Below are 20,857 nucleotides of genomic sequence, written 5' to 3'. Positions count from 1 at the left end.
ACAGACGACACGCAACCACTAGCGTCATCTGATTTGATGCGCTTCTGGCCAATCATTGCATGCTGGGGGCGGTGCTTAGACAACCTGGGCAAGTTCCTAAACAGCGTGCAATGTGCAGATGACAAATAGTGCAAGTGGGGAAACCGCGTTAAATAGCAGTTTATTAGACAGTGCTAATGCATGTGGTTTTATGCTAGTCTGCTGTGAATAATAATAAAAAAAAGCGTCTGTGAAGTCAAAACCCAGCAACAAGCATTGTACTTAGGCGATTCCTGATTTAAACAAGCTGTCGGAATGGATCCGTTATTATATTTGGGTGGGTTAGTTGTCTTGTTTTTGGTGTGGATTAAGGTGAAGGGCTTGGAGTACGTGATAGTACACCAGAGATGGATCTTCGTTTGCCTCTTTCTGCTCCCCTTGTCAGTCATCTTTGATGTGTACTATTACCTGCGCGCGTGGATCATCTTCAAGATGTGCTCAGCACCCAAGCAGCACGACCAGAGAGTCAGAGATATCCAGAGACAGGTAAGTTATGAATGACTTTTATGTTAGCCTACATACTTTCATTAATAACTTAATATTTCATTTACGTTAGTATTGCCAAAGGTCGCTTCAAGTATGTCTATAGTCTTTGAATATTGTATTTGGTATTGATGATAAATCATTATGCATTACAAATTAGAAATGCATGTAATATTAATGAATATGCATGAAAAAAATAAATAAATGTGCAAACGGCTTGATCTATAAAGGTAGGCCTTGTCTCTTCAAATAAATTCTGATTGAAAAGAAATAAAATAATTGATGGTACAAAAAAAGTAGCTGGCAGCCTCTCTGCAAGTTATGGACTTGCGAAAGTAGGGGCGTGGCTAAAAGTGACTGACACGCCCCCTACATTCGGCACACAGGTGCCTCAGTGTAGTTATTGTTAACTAAAACAAAATAGTTTTTGGTAATTTTATTGTGGTTTTGCTGAATCAGTGTAAAAAAACAAAACAAAATATGAATGTATAAAATTGATGAGACCTCAATGCAATCTGGTTTGAATAAAATGTGACCATGTAAAATTTTCAGGTGCGAGAATGGAAAAAAGAGGGAGGGAAGAAACATATGTGCACAGGTCGTCCAGGATGGCTGACTGTATCTCTCAGGGTGGGAAAATACAAGAAGACGCACAAGAACATCATGATTAACATGATGGACATTCTGGAGGTGGACACAAAACGGCAGGTGGCTGTTGCCAGATAATATTATTATTATTTTTGACAATAAAATAGTTTAATTCTCTTCTTTAATTTAAAGTCAAAGGAATAGTTCAGTAGAAATAACCATTTGCTGACCATTTAACTCACTCAGGCCATTCAAGATGTAGATGAGTGTGTTTCTTCATTTGAACAGATTTGGAGAAATTTGGAGTAGCATTACATCACTTGCCATCAGAATGAGAGTCGAAACGGCTGACAGAAACATACACAATTGTCAAAAACAACAAATCAAACTTTTGTTACTTTTTCCAGGTGGTGCGTGTGGAACCCTTAGCCAACATGGGTCAGGTGACCGCTCTGCTCAACTCTATTGGCTGGACCCTGCCAGTGTTGCCTGAACTCGATGACCTCACAGTTGGTAGGTTTTACGAGAGAAGCGAATAAACAAGTATTTAATTATCCCTGCGTCATTCACTGGATGTTTTGTACTTTGCATTTGAGGATGCGGCTCTGTGGTACATTTTCTGTAAGATAGTAAATCTGAATATTAACTTACTATTTCAATTACTGTAAAATTATGTGAATCTTTGGACATTCTATGGATTCCTGCATAATTTCAGTAACAGACATACACATAAAGGGTTCTCATATTTTTCTTCTTTTGCATCTGTGTTAAGCCTATTTATGCTTGATTGTTACCAGGTCTCAGATTACAGCAAACTCTTATTTATGTGGCGTCTAGATTCATTTGATCATTTTCTATTCGGCACACAGTAACACTTCTCTCCATTTAGATGAAGACTGTAAATCATCTCTGACCTGTATAATCTCGTTCTTTCTTTCCGCATGCACTACAAGGTATTTGTTTAATGTCTCTGAGCACTTGCAGATATTCGCTTTCTTCAAATGGAGCACAACGTTCTTTCCTGATCAATATTGTATGCCGTGTGTGGTGCATCAGAGGCTACTTGTAATCAGGTTATGGATGAGCATTGTCCCTGTTTCAGTGAGGCAGATTAGATTAGGGCGGATACGGGTCCTATTGCTGAAAGTGTTTATAGATCTCAGAAAAGTGCGCTCATCGGCGGAGAAATTTTTTACACAGACTTTCCTTCAAATTAATTTGTAATTCTGTAGAGACAAATTGGAAAGGTGTGTTGTGTTTGTGAAGTGTTGAACGATAGGAGATTTTTCTGGCCACATGTATTGATTCCTATATCTTTGATACTGTAAGCGCTGTTTGAAAGTGCTCGTTTTATACAAAACCATTCCTAAAAGCAGTTTAGAGTGCGTCTATAATCAAAGGTCAGTTATTGGACTTTTGACCCTCCCTTTTATTGCCCAGTTGGCACTTTTCACAAATAACTTTTTGAATTTTTTTTTAAGCTTTAGAAGCAAAAAATGTTGTAGGGAGACCTATTTAAGTTATTTATGTAACAGTAACCTAAACAAACATATTAGTATTAAAAATTGTACTCACAGCAGATCCCAAGTCCCCCAACTAACAATCAAACAAACAAAACACAACAAAAGATGTATGTGCATACATAAGTGCATAGATTTAAAATAATCTTTACACAGTGATGGAACATGGTAATTTGGCTAAAAACATGTAGATGAAAGACAGTATCGCATTTTATAACGAAGAAAAGGGAATGAAATTTGAAGGACACTGTAGAATATTTAACATGTTTAATAAACATCAAAATTAGCCTATGTATGTATGTATGTATATAGTATATATATATATAGTGTTCCTGTAGCTCAGTTGGTAGAGCATTGCGATTTCCCGGGAAATGATAAGTAAAAATTGATAGCCTGAATGCACTGTAAGTCGCTTTGGATAAAAGCGTCTGCTAAATGCATAAATTTAATTTAATTTATATATATATATATATATATATATATATATATATATATATATATATATATATATATATATATATATATATATATTAGTGCAGTTCGAATCTAGTTCCATTTTTCACTTTTGTAAAAATTTTATTGACTGTAGCCTATTTATCATATATTACATAGTACATTTTTGTCACTTTGAAAGTTTTCAGGTTTATTGATAAAAACATAAATCTCAGAAATATGTCCCACATTTTGGTAGCATAGATGCAAAAATAAATCATATTTAAATCTTCAATAAGTGTTAACATGTTGTTTATAGTTCTTTGTTTTGATCTGAGATGAAACTATATGAATATATAGTTCAGGTTCAATATACTATACAGTTACAAAGTTTCAAAGTGTGTGTATTTATTTATTTAAAGATACTAATACTGTCCCATTGAATACTATCATTGATAATAAGAAATGTTCCTTGATTATCATATTAAAATGATTTCCGAAGGATCATATGACACTGAAGACTGTAGTGATGAGACTGAAAATTCAGCTTTGCCATCATAGGAAAAAATTATATTTTGAAATCAGTGCTGTCAAGCAATTAATCGCGATTAATCGCATCCAAAATAAAAGTTCTTGTTTACATAATATATGAGTGTGTTCTGTGTATATGTGTATAGAAATACAAACACTTGCTTGTATATATTTAAGAAAAATATGCTGTTCATATATTAAATATATTTCTATATAATATAAATATATAATACCTGTACATTTTTCAAAATATAGACTGTATGTGTGTGTATTTATATATACTGTACATAATAAATAAACACATACATATACAGTGCTGTGAAAAAGTTTTGCCCCCACCCTGTTTTTTTATTTCAATAAATACAAAATGCAGTTTTGAAATAAATATTTCATTTATTAAGTGAAAAAGCTGTTCAAATGTCCCTGGCACTACGTGAAAAAGTAATTGAACCCTAAATCAAATAAATGTTTGTGCCACGCTTTGGAGCAGCAACTGAAGTCAAGCATTTGAGATAAGTCTTTCACATCGCTGTGGAGGAATTTTGTCCCAATCTTCTTCTCAGAATTGGTTTAATTCAGCCACATTGGAGGGTTTTCGAGCATAAAAGGACTGTTTAAGGTCATGCCACAGCATCTCAATCAGATTTAATTCTGGACTTTGACTTGGCCACTCCAAAACCTTCATTTAGTTTTTCTTGAGCCATTCAGAGCTGGACTTGCTGGTGTGTTTGGGATCATTGTCCTGCTGCGTAACCCAAGTGCGCTTGAGCTTGAGGTCACAAACTGACGTCTGGACATTCTCCTCCAGGATTTTCTGATAGACTGCAGAATTCATGCTTCCATCGATTATGGCAAGACGTCCAGGTCCTGAAGCTGTAAAGCAGCCCCAGACCGTCACACTACCACCACCACGTTTGACTGTTGCTATGATCTTCTTTTTATGAAATGCTGTGTTGGTTTTACACCAGATGTAACGGGACACACACCTTCCCAAAAGTTGTGTCTCATCAGTCCAAAGAATATTTGCCTAAAACTCAAAGATCAAAATATCTTTTGGCAAATGTGAGATGAGCCTTTGTGATCTTTTTGGTCAGCAGTGGCTTTTGTCTTGGATCTCTTCCATGGATGCTGTTTTTGCCCAGTCTCTTTTAAACATTTAAATTGTAATAATATTTCACAATATATATATAGATTTTTTTATCAAATAAATGCAACTGTGTTGAGCATTAGATACTTACTTTAATCATACCTTTGAACACTAGTATAAAATTAAAAGTAATATTACATATTTCATTCAGTTGTATTATAAAGGTCATTTACTCAAGAAACTGTCCCTCAGGAATGTCTCATGTTGTGTTCAGGTGGGCTGGTGATGGGAACAGGCATTGAGTCTTCATCTCACATCTATGGCCTGTTTCAGCACATTTGTGTGGCTTTTGAGCTGGTGTTGGCTGATGGTAGTCTGGTCCGCTGCACTGAGGTGAGCGCGTTGTTACAGATGATTTCAAACAAACATAAACATGTTAAAACAGATGTTTTAAAATTTGCTTAAAGAAAGAAAACTCGGACCTCTTCTATGTCGTTCCCTGGTCCTGCGGTACTTTGGGGTTCCTGGTTGCAGCAGAGATCCGGATAATCCCAGCTCGCAAATGGGTGAAGCTTCGCTATGAACCTATACGAGGCCTGGATGCTATCTGCAAGAAGTTTGCAGAGGAATCAGCCAACAGGGAGAACCAGTTTGTGGAGGGACTGCAGTACTCTCGGGACGAGGCTGTGATTATGACGGGCACCATGACCGATCATGCAGAGCCTGACAAGGTGATAATGAATATCTGTAATGCAAATCTGATTGCTTTACTTTTTCTTTGGCCCAGTTGCTACTAGTTTGGGCCATTGAGGAGCCAACGTTTCCAGTAGCACTGGTACATGTTTATCTACATTTGAACACCACTGTGTTATCATGTTGTTTAATTTTGTCTCTGTTTTTTCTCTGTCTCTTAGACTAACTGTATAGGTCACTATTACAAGCCGTGGTTCTTTCGGCATGTGGAGGGTTTCCTGAAACAGAACCGTGTTGCAGTGGAGTACATTCCTCTCCGGCACTATTACCACAGACACACCCGCAGCATCTTCTGGGAATTACAAGTAAATTATGCTGGAAAATTTCACTTAACAACACAACTACCAAATTATCTTTCATCTTTGTTTATATTTTGTCTTTTTGTTTTTTAAGAAATGACAGACACTGATTTTCAGTGGCTGTATAGTGTCATATTTCAAAAATGTATATATATATATATATATATATATATATATATATATATATATATATATATGTGTGTATATGTGTGTGTGTGTGTGTAAATATATATATATATGTGTGTGTGTGTGTGTGTGTGTACATCCAGCCGGGTGTGTTCTCAGAATATTGGTGGTCTTGTATCAGCCTGAATATATATATAAATTTATTTTAGATAACTGTCATTTGGTTTTATATTGTTTTATATAATGTAATGACATTTTTTTATTATAAAGTAAAATTCAAATGTCTAAATATCTTTGGGACCACTCTGCGTTAACCTGTACAGATATTATAATTTTTGCATTCATTATTCTAAATTTTCATAATTGTCTTTATTATTCTTCTATTTATTTTATTTTTCAACGAGTATCCCAAAATACAACCATTTTATTTATTCTACTCCACTGTAATGTGAGGAGTTTAGTATTCGATTATGATCTCCACAGTTATGATAACATGTAGCTGTATGATTAGCGTTTTTTTATGATTGGATCTCTAGGGATTGCATCTTATATTATTAATATCAGACTCTTATTGAGAAAGCCTATTACAAGTTTTAACTTTCAATTTGGCTTTTGGTTTGTGGTGTACACTTAAAGTGTATCAAGAGTTTGAGACACTTAGTCAGAAGTGCACTTCCTCCTCTATGGTTCCATTAGCTGGCATTTTTCACTTGTCCCATAATGCATAGTTATGGGGAAGACTATTATCCTTCTCTTCCATCTTAATCAAGCCACGTTTCTCTCTCGCTGTCAACCCTTCTCTTTCACTCTCAAACATACTCCGTTTCAGCATACACAGTTTCGATGCATTATATCCACTAAAGCCGTCCATTAGCTACAGGAAGTGTGCGTTGTCTGTTGAGAGACAGAACTAGTCTAACATTATTCAATAAATTATGCAGCTAAAGCTAAAGATGTACAAGGTCAGAAGGAGTGTCTTTGACTGTAAAACATTACTTTTCTGAACATGAAGAATGCTGTACGTATATACATCTACTTCCTTTAATTACTGAACATATTGATGGGTCATTTCTCTTCTGTCATGTTTTTCTATATCTTGATCTTCTTATCCATGTCATATTATTTTCCATCCTCCATTCCTTGTCTATCTTTCAGGACATCATTCCGTTTGGGAATAACCCATTGTTCAGGTATGTGTTCGGCTGGATGGTTCCTCCTAAGATCTCTCTACTGAAGCTCACTCAGGGAGAGACCATCCGCAAACTATACGAGCAGCACCACGTGGTTCAGGACATGCTGGTCCCTATGAAGCACATCAAGACAGCCATCCTACGTTTCCACGAGGACATACATGTGAGACGCCCAAACACACACATAGATATACACACATTAGGTGAGAACTGATAGCTAATCACTATACATGTATACAGTTTTGTATACGTTTTATTATTATTATTATTATTATTTTAAAGTGCCCCTATTATGGATTTTTTCAAATGACCTTTCATGCAGTGTGTAACACAGCTCTAAGTGAATGAAAACATCCTGCAAAGTTTTAAATCTGAAAGTGCACTGTTTTATAAAGTTATTGTCTCTCAAATAAAAGAGTCGACTCTGAATCATTGAAACGAGTCGTTTTTTTAAACTAATCCCAAATCGTTTAATGTTGACGTCAACATGAAACACTAGCATATTGCCCACCCACTTATTGTTTTTTCCGCAGTGGGCTGAATTAAAATGCTAATTCATTCTTTACCACTAGGTGGCGCTTTTGCAGCGGTAAAAATAGCGGTTTCCCCGTTAACGCTGTACACAAAGCAGCACTGCGCTCACAAACGCTGCTTTATCAGGCATTACAGGCTCATGATGAAATGAAAATAAACCCATTCTGACCAATCACCACAGATTAGCGTCACGTAAAGGAGGGGTTTGGAAAAATTAATTAAGCAAATTGTTTCAAGTACACCTGAGTAAGTAAGGTAAAAATAAATGCATTTTATAAGACAAAGTGTTTTTTGATCTTGCGTGCATGTCAACCTGTTATTGGGGACTCACAAAACAAAAATATGAACATTTCATAACCCATAGTGGAGGCACTTTGAAAATATATTAATGCATTTCTTAATTATTAATAAATGTTACATTATTATTTCAAAGCATACTAAAGCCTCACTAAGGAATTGTATATTCATTTCAAGTGAAGGCAGGCATCAAAATGTATTTTACTGTAGAACAAAATGTGTCAAAATGTTCACCACAGACCTTATTTTACTCAAAAATCGACAGCTGCTATTCTGAAAACCCATTAGAAATTCTTGGGGGAACGCATACCAATACATCAAACATTAAAACTTTTTTTTTTTTTTTTTTAGTTTTATTCAGCAAGGATGCATTAAATTGATCAAAAGTGGCAGAAAAGACATTAGTAATCTTACAAAATATTTTTATTTCAAATGAATGCTCTTCTTTTGAACTTTCTATTCAAGATCCTGACAAAATGTAACCGTTTCTACAAAAATATGAAGCAGTACAATTGTTTTTAACAATAGTAGTAAGAAGAAATAAATGTTTAGATCTGCAAAATCAGCACGTTAGAATGAAGCATCTTGTGACAATGAAAACTGGAGTAATTCAGCTTTGAATAAATTACATATTTAAATCTATTAAAATCTATTTCACACATCCAAGTGATTGGATGTGCAACACTTTGTTGATGGTTATGTGTGTGCTGTAGGTGTATCCTCTGTGGCTTTGTCCCTTCATGCTGCCCAACCAGCCAGGAATGGTGCATCCTAAAGGAGATGAGGATGAACTGTATGTTGATATCGGAGCGTACGGGGAGCCCCAAGTCAAACACTTTGAGGCCAGATCCTCCACACGGCAGCTGGAGAAGTTTGTCAGAGACGTTCATGGGTCAGTTATGACTTCTTATAATAACAATTAGTAATAGTGTAATAGGGTATTGTATTATTAATAAAGTAATAGTGGAGGGTATTGTATAACACAAGTCCTTCCTTCCATTCATTTCTAGATTCCAGATGCTGTATGCTGATGTATATATGGAACGTCAGGAATTCTGGGAAATGTTCGATGGCACATTGTATCATAAACTCAGAAAGCAACTCACCTGTGAAGATGCATTTCCTGAAGTCTATGACAAAATCTGCAAGACCGCAAGACACTGAATCCAAACAAATACGAAAGGTGTGACCAGCAGAACAGCTGAAACAAACTGTACTTCCCTTTTGTTGAAGTAAATGAACACATTGGACAAAAACTCGTATTTCTTGAAGAAGCACCAGCTAAATTTTTAACCGCCTTGTTGTATGTTTAAGACTAAAAAAGTAAAGGCCCTTATTATTCCTAATGTTTAATACATGCTTAAATTCATTAAAACAATATATAATACTTAACAGACAGTTTTTCTACATTCAAATGTGAATAAACTATAAATGAAACTATTTTAGAGTACTTTGCATAATGATCTGTTAAGCATTATATAATTATTATTTCTATTATTAGAAAAGAGTTACCAATGATTATTGGTAATTATATATATATATATATATATATATATATTCCCTATTTTCCTACATTGTGAGTGTTGCCTACCTCAACAGTCATTCATTTTTTAGGTGTGTTCAAAGGGATATTTTATCTACTAAAATCATTAGAGCACTTCTTATATAAGCCTGGCACAATTTGTGAATGTATTTAAGTATTTGTTTTAGAAACATAAAGTACCACTTTTTATTAGAAAACACAGTAGTTTTGATAATTATGGGATTACTTTTGTCATTAGTACAGTTACTGTTATCGTTGGTTACATAGATTAGGTTATTTTAGGTCTATGAACAAAATAACAATACTGTATTTGTGGCCTTCTGAATGTGTTTTTGCCCTTTTATACTGCGTTCACGGTATATTTCTGTATTTGTATTTTCACTGTACTGAAAGAGTTATGGATGTCACATAATTAGCACTCTCAACAAATCCATCATAATGAATAATTTAACTCCTCTACAGACTGGTGTGCTGTCCGTAACAGTGAATTTGGCTCTGATCATATTCAGTGAACCTCTAATAATGGAGCTTTTGGAAAGTTTTCCTGTTTTCTATGGTGGTGCTTAATGTGTATTGGATGGTTGAGTGGATTTATGGCTGAGGAACATACGCTATGGAAAATAATCATCCATCTGCTCCAGATAAACATTAATGGCTCCCAGTCTCTCCTTGTAACGTGACGCCGGCACATTATGATATACCTTGTTCAGCAGTCATCTCCTTGTCATATTAATTGACATCCTTGCTTCAAAAGAACTTTTCTCTTTTTGGCCACATTATTAATATCCCCTAAAAACAAAATGATACAAATCTTAATTAATGTTAATTAACTAATATCAGTAATATCAAAAAAGAGATAAAAAAAGAATATATATATATATATATAATTATTATTTTTATTATTTTTTTTATATATATATACATTCTTTTTATGTTAAGGGGCCCCCTTAAGTGCGGCAATGTCTCCCTCTAGTGACTGAATGCTTCATTCATATCGTTTCTTTCTGGTGCCTGTGAAGTTGACTAGTTTCTTCTGCATAAGATCTTGATATATATGGGAACATGAGCATGTCATAAGTATATCACTTACACAGGTTAATATTTAAGGTCTTAAAAAAATAAAATTGTCAGAAATGACAATAAAAATCTTCCAGATGCACAAGCAAATTATTTCATAAAATGAAATGTGTTTCTCTAGATAACTGTACTGTAGGTTCCTTCAGTTTGAAGGACTAAAGATATCAGTTTTGTGCCCTTAAAGCTTCTCCGTAGACAACTTAGAGATTTGTGTATCACAGATAATATACAAAGTTGTCTATTACGCTACACATTAACAAACCCACTCACATATGTTTGCTTGAAGTTCCTAGTGTTTTTAGGAGTCACTGATGTTGTTCTACTTCGGTTGCACATAGTAATTGCTGTAAACTTATGCCCTGAACAATTGTTAATCAAAGCAGTGAGACAACAGTGAAGAAAGCGCCCAAGAGAATTAGCCTGTCCTTTGCTCATTCACACCCATTAAATAGAAAGCAGTGACGTGTTAAGCACTAATTAATCCACCAGTTTGAACATGCCATATAAAGCCACAGTGAGTATGAATGCTGTGATTATTTACAGTCAGAACAGCTATGATTAAGGACTTTCTCTGTTAACTGGTATTTTGTTGTGGTGAACAGCTACTGACATATCAGATGTTTTGTACAAGAATATTTGTCAAAAAAATAAGCAAATGTTTTCCTTATTGTAAAACCACAACTAGTTGTAGTAATATTACGTGTGTGTGTGTGTGTGTGTGTGTGTTTATACACTACCAGCCAAAAGTTTTTGAACAGTACGATTTTTAATGTTTTTTGATGAAATGTCTTTTGCTCTCCAAGCCTGCATTTGTTTGATTCAAAATACATCAAAATTAGTAATATTGTGAAATATTTTTACTATTTATAATAACTGCTTTCTATTTTAATATATTTTAAAATGTAATTTATTCCTATGATTTCTACACTTAATTTTTAGCATCATTTCTCCAGTCATGATCCTTCAGAAATCATCTGATTTGCAGCTCTTTTATTATTATTATTATTATTATTATTATGCTGAAATCATCCGAGTAGACTATTTAGGTTTCTTTAAAGAATAGAAAGTTCAGAAGACCAGCATTTATCTGAAATGGAATAGAAATCTTTTGTAACATTATAAACATCTTTATCATCAATTTTGATAAATGTAAAGCATCCTTGCTAAATAAAAGTATTATTTTTAATAACCCCCCCCCCCCCCCCCCCAAAGTGTATATATATATATATTGACTCCAAGCTTTTTATTGTATAGTGTATATTAATTTTACAAAAGCTTTTTATTTTAGATAAATGCTGATCTTTGGATCTTTCTATTCATCAAAGAATCCTGAAAAACATAATGTACTCAACTGTTTTAAATATTGATAATAATAAAAATAATAATAATAAACATTTCTTGAGGAGCAAAGAAATTAATGAAGATTTATGATGCTGAAAATTCAGCATATTTTTTTTTAGAAAAAGTAGAAGTAAACAATTTTTATATAAAATTTGGGACGCAGGTAAAAAGTGTCCTTTTTCTTGGTAAATTTATGGAATTTCATATCACAAGCTATATTTAGTTCTTCTACCTTATATTATTGTCACTGATTTTGCTCGTTCATGCCCTTTATGCTCTGTATTTAATGAGTATAAATGTTGCAGGTTCAGTTAATAAATGGTAAGATTAGGTTATATGCATTGCATTTATAAATAGCAGCCGTATATAAAACAATAAATTCGTTTTGTTCCCCGTTTAAATAGTTAAATGATTCAACGTGTGTGCGCGTTTGTAAATGTACAAGAAACACATTTTCCATTCAACAATAATTACCATACTCAAGAAAACCCGTCTATACACAGCACGCCCACCAGTGTACAAAACCACGCCCAACATAACGACTATATACACAAACCACGCCCACCAAACCACTCCGACCGCTTTGAATGCCGAGTGCGCTTAAACCCCGCCCACCGTTCCGAGAGTTACTGCGCCGCACACCGGTTCCTCCTTTTGTCTTACATTTATGGTGTTGCTGCTGGCCGTGACACGCAACCGGACATCGACGTTTTACATAGTCACGGGTGAACCCCTGGTAAGTAGATCGACATCATGGAGACAGCATGTAGCAGTAATGATATCTATTCAATGATACCCAGGTGTAGCTTTCACACGAGCAAACAGAAATGACGTGCTACGAGAGCTCGTCTGTCTCACACTGTAAGTTGGTGCCAATTCAAATAGGAAAACACATTTCCTCTGTTGTTGAGTTTCTGTGCTTAATCGGAAGCTTTGGAGGTTTGGACACCATGGCTGTATCTGAACTAGTGAGCTGCCTATATTGACAGCGCGTGTGTACTCCGAATGAGCCAAAGATGCAGTTTAGTAGACAGTGTATTTTGTTTTGAGACACAGCCCACACATTCTGGACATGGCGTTAGTAGTGAATCAGAGTAGTTCACTTACGATTCTTAAAGTGACCGTATTATATAAATTTTGTTATATATTTACCATCATGTCTTGTGACTTTCTTTCTTATGTGGAGCACAAAATATGTTAGTTAGATTGACAGTCTCTGTCATGTGTCACTTTCTTGGCACATTTTTCCATACAATGGAAGTGAATGGTAACAGGGGTCAGGGTTGCCAAGTCCGCAGTTTTCGTGAGTTATGTTTTACTCATTCCGTAAATTGGATTTGACTGAGATGCTTGTACTGAAGTATTTCACCCATTTTATATTCTACCGAATTTGTTGTACAAAAGGAGCACTGGTCGTAAATTGCTTAACTTTTTTTTAGGCTGTTTTTTATTACTTATAGCCTAAATAGTGATTTTGTTTATATTGTGATTTGTGTAATGAATGTCAATGACTGTAAAATATATATTTTAAGTATGAAATTAGCATATTTAAAGTTTTTATGTTAGGGCTTGGGTCAATGGGCTGGTTTTCGTTTAGTTATGATCGGCCATTGGGCTAGTTTTGTTACTTGTCATTCTTGTGATTGGGACAGAATGTAAAAAAAAAAAAAAAAGTTGGTTTTGTTTTCAGATTTTAAGAGTATTCTCCATTTGTGTTGTTGCTTTGTTACCACCACACAATAGTTTGCAGTCAGTGTGCCTGATATGATTTATATTAGGTGGCAGATCTTATTTAAGAAGGTTTGTTCCATTATGGTATGCTCTGTTAGTCATGTGGGTGAAAGGTGATCACCTCCACCTCTTTTGTTTATAAGGCAGGGTTTTGTTGTGTGCATCACATCAAGTACATGACTTGAGACATTAAATGTTATGACTTCTAAGTCTTACATAAATCTAGTGTAATTTGTACACTACAACAATAAGGTTGATGTCATTTTTGTGTCACACCTTTACACAGCATAGTGACAGTGAGGGAGGTGAAAGACGATAGTGTGCCTGTGACAATGTCTACAGACCGAGAGCCTCCCGTCACTGCCAAACTCCTTCACCTCATGGTTCTCTCCACCTTCTGGGGAATGCAGATATGGGTCACCTTCATATCAGGTAGGTGTGGTCACTGTTTTTCATTGCATTTCACTGGTGATCGATCATTAATAGAGTTATTGTAGTGAAGGTTACCTCAAAGTCTTTTAGAATATATTTTAAAAAGTTTCTAGATTCAGTTTATAAACTTTTTTTTAAGTTTAGGATTTACTTAAAAGTACATTTTAAATCAATATGATTTAATAATATTTTGTCATGCCTTAAAGAAGTATACACCTTTTTAGATGCATTGACTAACATCCTAAAGCACATGTAAAGTACTTCATTATAATTTGAACTGGATATTACATTTAAAGTACACAAATTAATTGTGTATTAATTGCAACTTGAATACAAATGTCAAATTACAAATATTTTCATGTATGACATACACATTTCAACAGAAATGAAAATAAAGTATATTTTAGTTTAACAAATGCTTGTCTGTCAAAAATGCACTCTAAAGTTTAGTTAATTGCATTTAACATAAATTGAAACTATGATGCATTTATTTAATTGTAATGACATGCAGTTAAATTTCTGAAAACTCAAGATTCAGTTTGCACTAAAGAATTATTATTATTAATAATAATAATAATTATTATTATGAGTATTTTATTTCCACATGTACTGTTTCTAAAATTTTGCTAAAGTTTACTTATTTTTCATAAGGATAGTTTTATATGTGAAACTAATATAATGTTATAAACAAGGTATATGATACCCAAAATCCTTAAGCTTAACTTAATTTTTTTTCTTTCTTTTTGTTCAGGCTTTGTAATGGACAACCATCTAAACCGACACACGTTTGGCTTCATCCAGAGCCGGCTCTTCCCGTTTTACTTGCATATAGGCTCAGCCTGCGCTTTCTTCAACCTCACCATCTTTGCCATGTACCATCCTAGTAACATGCTGGATGACAAAGAGGCCTTCCAGGTATTTAAAACCTACTCTACTGTTCTCAGGTATGGGGGAAAGATTCCAAAAACTTGAGTGGTCCATATGACTTGAGCAGTTAATCTCAAAAAATCTTCTAAAGTCATATGATAGTTTTCGGGTGAGAGACACCCCTAAACAACTTCCCTTCATCTTTATGTGAGCTGAGAACCAGTGTGAATGAATCATTGAATCAGTGGATTTTCTGAATCAGATTTCAGACTTCATGAATCGAGCAGCTCTAGCCATCCAAGACGTAGATGAGTTTGTTACTTCATCTGAATGGATTTGAAGAAATTTAGCATTAGATCACTTGCTAACCAGAGGATTCTCTACAGTGAATGGGTGCCGTCAGAATGAGAGTCTAAACAGCTGATAAAAACATCACAATAATCCACAAATAATCCACCAGTCCAGTCCAAGTTAATCAGTGTGTTTTTAACTTCAAACCCTTGCTTGTAAACTCCAGTCCACGTTCATTATAACTGCATGAACAAATGTGAACAACACATTCCCCCAAAATTTTTTTTTGTTTAATGGAGGAAAGAAAGCCACACAGTTCTGAAACAACACAAGAGTAAAAAGAGTATGATTTTTGGGCGAACTAACCTTTTCACCTTTATTTAATGTGACAGACTTCGTTCTCTCAGCTTTCTGTTTTTTCCCTAGATCTTCATTTTTTTCGTCTGTGTGACGGTGGCGGCAGTGGATGCCCAGTGGTTTGGTCAGATGACCTCTGAAATCATGGCAGACATGCACCTGATTGAGCAGGCCTGTGGATTGGGTCAGGACATCGGGCTCTCATCCAATCGGGAAGCATACGCCAAGCTCTGCGAGACAGACCCCAAGTATAAAAAGCTGAGTGGTCGGCTGTGGCTGTATCACCTGCTGTCTTCACTTTGTAACCTCTGCTGTATCGTATGTAATGGATACAGCTTATATTACCTGGCAGAAAACCTCACCACACTCTGATGACCTTACTGCAACATAGTGGAGTTATGCTCCCACAATGCAATGCAAACCTCTGGTTAACGTCTGTGTGATTCGGGCAGCGATGACTTGCTCTCAGGTACTGGATTACCTCTTGACAAATCTGTTTATTATTATTATGGATTGTCTTTTTCTATCTTTGTTGTGCTGGTTTTAGTTTAGACATATGGTGTATAGAGAATATTTTTTTGTTAATGTTACAGATCATGGCTGTGCATATTTAAATGATAGAATGTTACACTTTGCATGGTTGAGAAAAACTGATATGCAAGTTTAAATGAACAAAAATGGGAAGTGGAAGGGATATTCTGTAAACTTTTCTTGACGTTCTAGAATTCTGGCACATATTTTCGGTTTTCTCAATGAAGGCAACCTCACTCTGTCACAAAGTAATCAAATTATTTGATTTCTCTGTTTCAATGGCCAGCCTCATCCTGTTCTCCTGGATTGGGTGTGAATGAATCGACATGTTTGCGCACAATTTCTCACTTCCACATTTTAACAGGGATGAATACGTAAATTATGCTCTAATCTGGCTGTTAGTTTTAGAATTCTGTTGCTGTTTGTTCAAATGTAGGTTAAGTTAAATGCACCCAGCACCAGTTGCCCCACAGAATGGAGTTGTGCATGTTATACAAGTATTTTTTAATAACTCACAAACACATATTCTTGTTTTATACTGATTGACAATGTCTATTGTGTAGTATTTAATCAGTGCACTGGATACAGAGGTGACTATCCGCTCATCTAATTTAGTCTAATGTGTAATATATTCTAACGTTAAAAAATATATATAATACTTAAATACATTAATAAATGTATTTACACAAATACACAAATAAATACATGAATATCAAATACAAAATTAATACAAACATTAATATAAGTGTGTTGAGATATATATATATATATCACATTATTACTGTTATTCACACTATAAATATATACTTCTGTTCAAGAGTTTGGGGTCAGTTTTTTTTTTTTTTTTGTCTTTAAGAAATTACTGCTTTAATTTCACAAGGAAGCAAATTATCAAAATTAATATAAACTAGTGCTGCCAAATGATTAATCTCGATTAATCGCATCCAAAATAAAAGTTTTTGTTTACATAATATATGTGTGTGTACTGTGTGTATATTTATTTTGTATATATAAATACACACACTTGCATGGATATATTTAAGAAAAATATGTTATTTATACGGTTTATATATTTAATATATTTATATAGGATATAATTTATATGAATTTAAATATATACATGTAAATATTTTACAAATATGCTGTATGTGTGTGTCTTTATATATAAATAATATACATAGTTCAAATACATATATTATGTAAACAAAAATGTTTTGGATGCGATTAATTGTTTGACAGCACTACTATAAACACATTTATAATGTTGCAAAACATTTCTATGGGAGATAAAAGCTGTTTAAAAGAAAAAAAACCACTTATTAAATCAAATAACTCTGGAAAAACAATCATGGTTTTCACAAAAATACTGGCACAATTCTTTTCAACATGGATAGAAAGAATATTTTGATCACCAAATCAGAATAATTTCTAAAGGATCATGAGCCTTCACTGGAATAAATGACATTTTTAAATGCATTAAAATAGAAAACATTTATTTTAAATTTTTTAAATCCATCAAACTGACCTTTGCTGTGACAGATTCAACACGAACCAGTTTATGTCTTGTTTGACCGCTTTTGCACACTGAGTCTTTTGCAGATGTTAAGCAACAACAAACCGGACTACCTGGGTGTACATGACACATTGTGTGCTTCCCAGTCATTTGATTTGTCAAACATATGTGATGTGCCTAACTGATGTGTTAGTCATATAAACTGATTATATATAAAGCACCATTGTTGTAATGGTGACTCCTTACTTTGGAATGTAGCTTCTGTTTTCAGTTGCCTTACACATCCTGCTTTCTGTCCATCATACTTGTGTATATTCATATCAGTTACAGTACAGTGCCTTGAATGGAGATATCTTTCAGTTTTAATACTGTATGACTGTGTCCAGTAAGATGCTGGTGAGGCTTTGGGTTTGTCCCTGTAATAAGGTATTGACTATATTTTATCAATGCAAATGAACCGGCAGCCAGGGACTGTTATTGGTTATATTTACTGTATTTAACTTAAAATATCTAGTAAAGGATATGGTCAAAAAAATTAAATGCATATATTTTAGCTTAATACTGTGTTATTGAAGTTCCATCAAGTCTTAGCCAAAGTTTCATTCCTGCCTGCTTACGGTGCTGTGAAAGTGTTAGCCCCATCCTGTTCTTTTTTTAAACTTTTTTTTTTTTTTTTTTTTTTTTTGCATGTGTCACTCTAGGATAATTAAGATCAACAAACAAATTTTAATATTACACAAAGATAACCCAAGTAAATACAAAATGCACTTTTTAAATAATGATTACATTTATTAAGGGAAAAAAAACTGTCCAAACCTGCCTGGAACTACGTGAAAAATTGGTTTTAGAATTGGTTTAATTCAGCCACATTGGAGGGTTTTCGAGCATGAAAGGACTGTTTAAGGTCATGCCGCAGCATCTCAATCAGATTTAATTCTGGACTTTGACTTGGCCACTCCAAAACCTTCATTTAGTTTTTCTTGAGCCATTCAGAGCTGGACTTGCTGGTGTGTTTGGGATCATTGTCCTGCTGCGTAACCCAAGTGCGCTTGAGCTTGAGGTCACAAACTGACGTCTGGACATTCTCCTCCAGGATTTTCTGATAGACTGCAGAATTCATGCTTCCATCGATTATGGCAAGACGTCCAGGTCCTGAAGCTGTAAAGCAGCACCACACCGTCACACTACCACCACCACGTTTGACTGTTGCTATGATCTTCTTTTTATGAAATGCTGTGTTGGTTTTACGCCATATGTAACGGGACACACACCTTCCAAAAAGTTTTATCTCATCAGTCCACAGAATATTTGCCCAAAATTCTTGGGGATAATCAAGATATTGTTTTTTTTGGGAAGGGGGAAAAGGTGAGATGAGCCTTTGTGATCTTTTTGGTCAGCAGTGGCTTTTGTCTTGGATCTCTTCCATGGATGCTGTTTTTGCCCAGTCTCTTTCTTATTGTTGAATCATGAACACTGACCTTAGTTGAGGAAAGTGAGGGTTGTAGTTCTCTAGATGTTGTTCTGGGTTCTTTTATGACCTCCTGGATGATTCGTCGTTGTGCTCTTGGAGTAATTTCGGTAGGCCGGTCACTCCTGGGAAGGTTCACCACTGTTCCTAGTTTTCTCCATTTGTGTATAATGGCTCTGACCGTGGTTTGAGTCCCAAAGCCTTAGAAATGACTTTATAACCCTTTCCAGACTGATACATGTCAACTATTTTGTTTCTCATCTGTTCTTGAATTTCTTTAGATGATGTATGATGTGTTGCTCTTTAAGCTTGCTTCACTTTGTCAGACAGGTTCTAATTAAGTGATTCCTTGATTCAACAGCTCTGGCAGTTATCATGTGTGGGTGTGAAATTTAACTCCGCTTTCTAAAATAATGTGGTTAATCACAGTTATTCATGATTTAACAAGAGGGGACAATTAATTTTTTCACGTAGGGCCAGGTGGGTTTGGGTATTTTTCTCCCTTAATAAATGAAATCATCATTTAAAACTGCATTTTACTTGCATTATCTTTGTGTAATATTAAAATTAGTTTGATGATCTGAATCTGTGTGAAAAATATACAAAAAATAATAATTTTAACAGGAAGGGGGCAAAAACCTTTTCATGGCACTGTATGTAAATGAAGTAGTAGATAAAGAAAATGTTGCATTACCAGGTTTTCTGCCTGAATAAAAGGTAATTGCAATTTATATTGCTTCTCTTTATTTGATATTAAACAGCACATTGAAAGTAAATGTGAAAAACCACTAGCCTGACACGGCAACACTGGTTGAACTATTGTGTGAATGACCATCTGTTCACACTGTCTGTTTGACCAGTTATACATTATGGCTGTTTGGGAAATCTGTTATTTTTGCAATTCCATTTGAAGTTACACATCAACTTAAAGAATGAAGAATAATGTCTGAATCTGTGATGAATGTAAAGCTTTTGCCGTTCTGTTGTGTAATGTATGGAAATGGGTTTATTATTATTATTATTATTATTATTATTTAAATAAATTTATAAAAGTGTGTTTGGATTTTTAGGTTTTTTGCTCATAACATGCCACAACTGTAAAGGTTAAATGTATGTGGATGTGAAATTCTATATTTTACTGGTGTCTAAAAGTGCCCATATATATATATATATATATATATATATATATATATATATATGTGTGTGTGTGTGTGTGTGTGTGTGTGTGTCTGTAATATATCACTGTAAAAAATGTCAAGCCGTTTCAACTATTATTTTAGTAACAAGTTCAACAGAAATTTTACATTCAGTCAGTTTCCTTCTTCAAAGTATTGCCTGAATTGTTATTTTTTTTAGTTGGTTCAACCTTTGCTGAAATAGTTTTATAGTCCATTAAACTAAAATTATTTAATTGGTCAAACATTTAGAAAACTACAGCAAGTTATGTCAATTAAAATTTAACCATTCACTCCACGTGTTTCATATGTTAACATTTATTATTTGGGCATCATAAGAAATTGCTGTTGAACTAGTTATAATATTTTATATTGAGTTGAAAAAAAAATACTACCTGGTGTCTATCAATCACTAAAACACATTACAACACATAATGGACTTTATTTAATAACAATCTACTTTCATAACATTTGTCATACAGACTAATCATGCAGCCTTAAAGGGATAGTTCACCCAAAAATGAAAATTTGCTGTTAATTGACTCCCCCTCAAGCCATATTCAAGATGTAGTTAACTTTTTGTTTTCAATTGAACAGTAAAGGAAATTTTTAGGTGAAAACATTGTCTTTAAAAACATTGCAATTCATAAAC

At 34.4% G+C, this 20,857-nt stretch overlaps 2 protein-coding genes across 2 annotated transcripts; both read left to right on the top strand.

Moving 5' to 3' along the window:
- The first annotated feature begins 258 nt into the window (after nt 1-258).
- On the top strand, nt 259-9,317 carry LOC132106967 (delta(24)-sterol reductase-like). Its single transcript, XM_059513085.1, has 9 exons — nt 259-525; nt 1,075-1,230; nt 1,518-1,623; nt 4,955-5,073; nt 5,148-5,411; nt 5,595-5,738; nt 7,014-7,211; nt 8,593-8,771; nt 8,890-9,317. The coding sequence occupies exons 1-9, from the start codon at nt 295-297 to the stop codon at nt 9,041-9,043; spliced, it is 1,551 nt and encodes a 516-aa protein (XP_059369068.1). The 5' UTR covers nt 259-294; the 3' UTR covers nt 9,044-9,317.
- Nucleotides 9,318-12,456: 3,139 nt separating this feature from the next.
- Nucleotides 12,457-16,798, top strand: LOC132106966 (transmembrane protein 205-like). The gene is made up of 4 exons (XM_059513084.1): nt 12,457-12,576; nt 13,858-14,003; nt 14,755-14,918; nt 15,588-16,798. The coding sequence occupies exons 2-4, from the start codon at nt 13,904-13,906 to the stop codon at nt 15,888-15,890; spliced, it is 567 nt and encodes a 188-aa protein (XP_059369067.1). The 5' UTR covers nt 12,457-12,576; nt 13,858-13,903; the 3' UTR covers nt 15,891-16,798.
- Nucleotides 16,799-20,857: the final 4,059 nt, after the last annotated feature.

This window comes from Carassius carassius, chromosome 27, assembly GCF_963082965.1.
Source record: "Carassius carassius chromosome 27, fCarCar2.1, whole genome shotgun sequence".
In the NCBI taxonomy this organism is placed as follows: Eukaryota; Metazoa; Chordata; class Actinopteri; order Cypriniformes; family Cyprinidae; genus Carassius; species Carassius carassius.
Note: the sequence above shows the minus strand (reverse complement) of the source record. Positions and strands in the feature narration are given on the sequence as shown.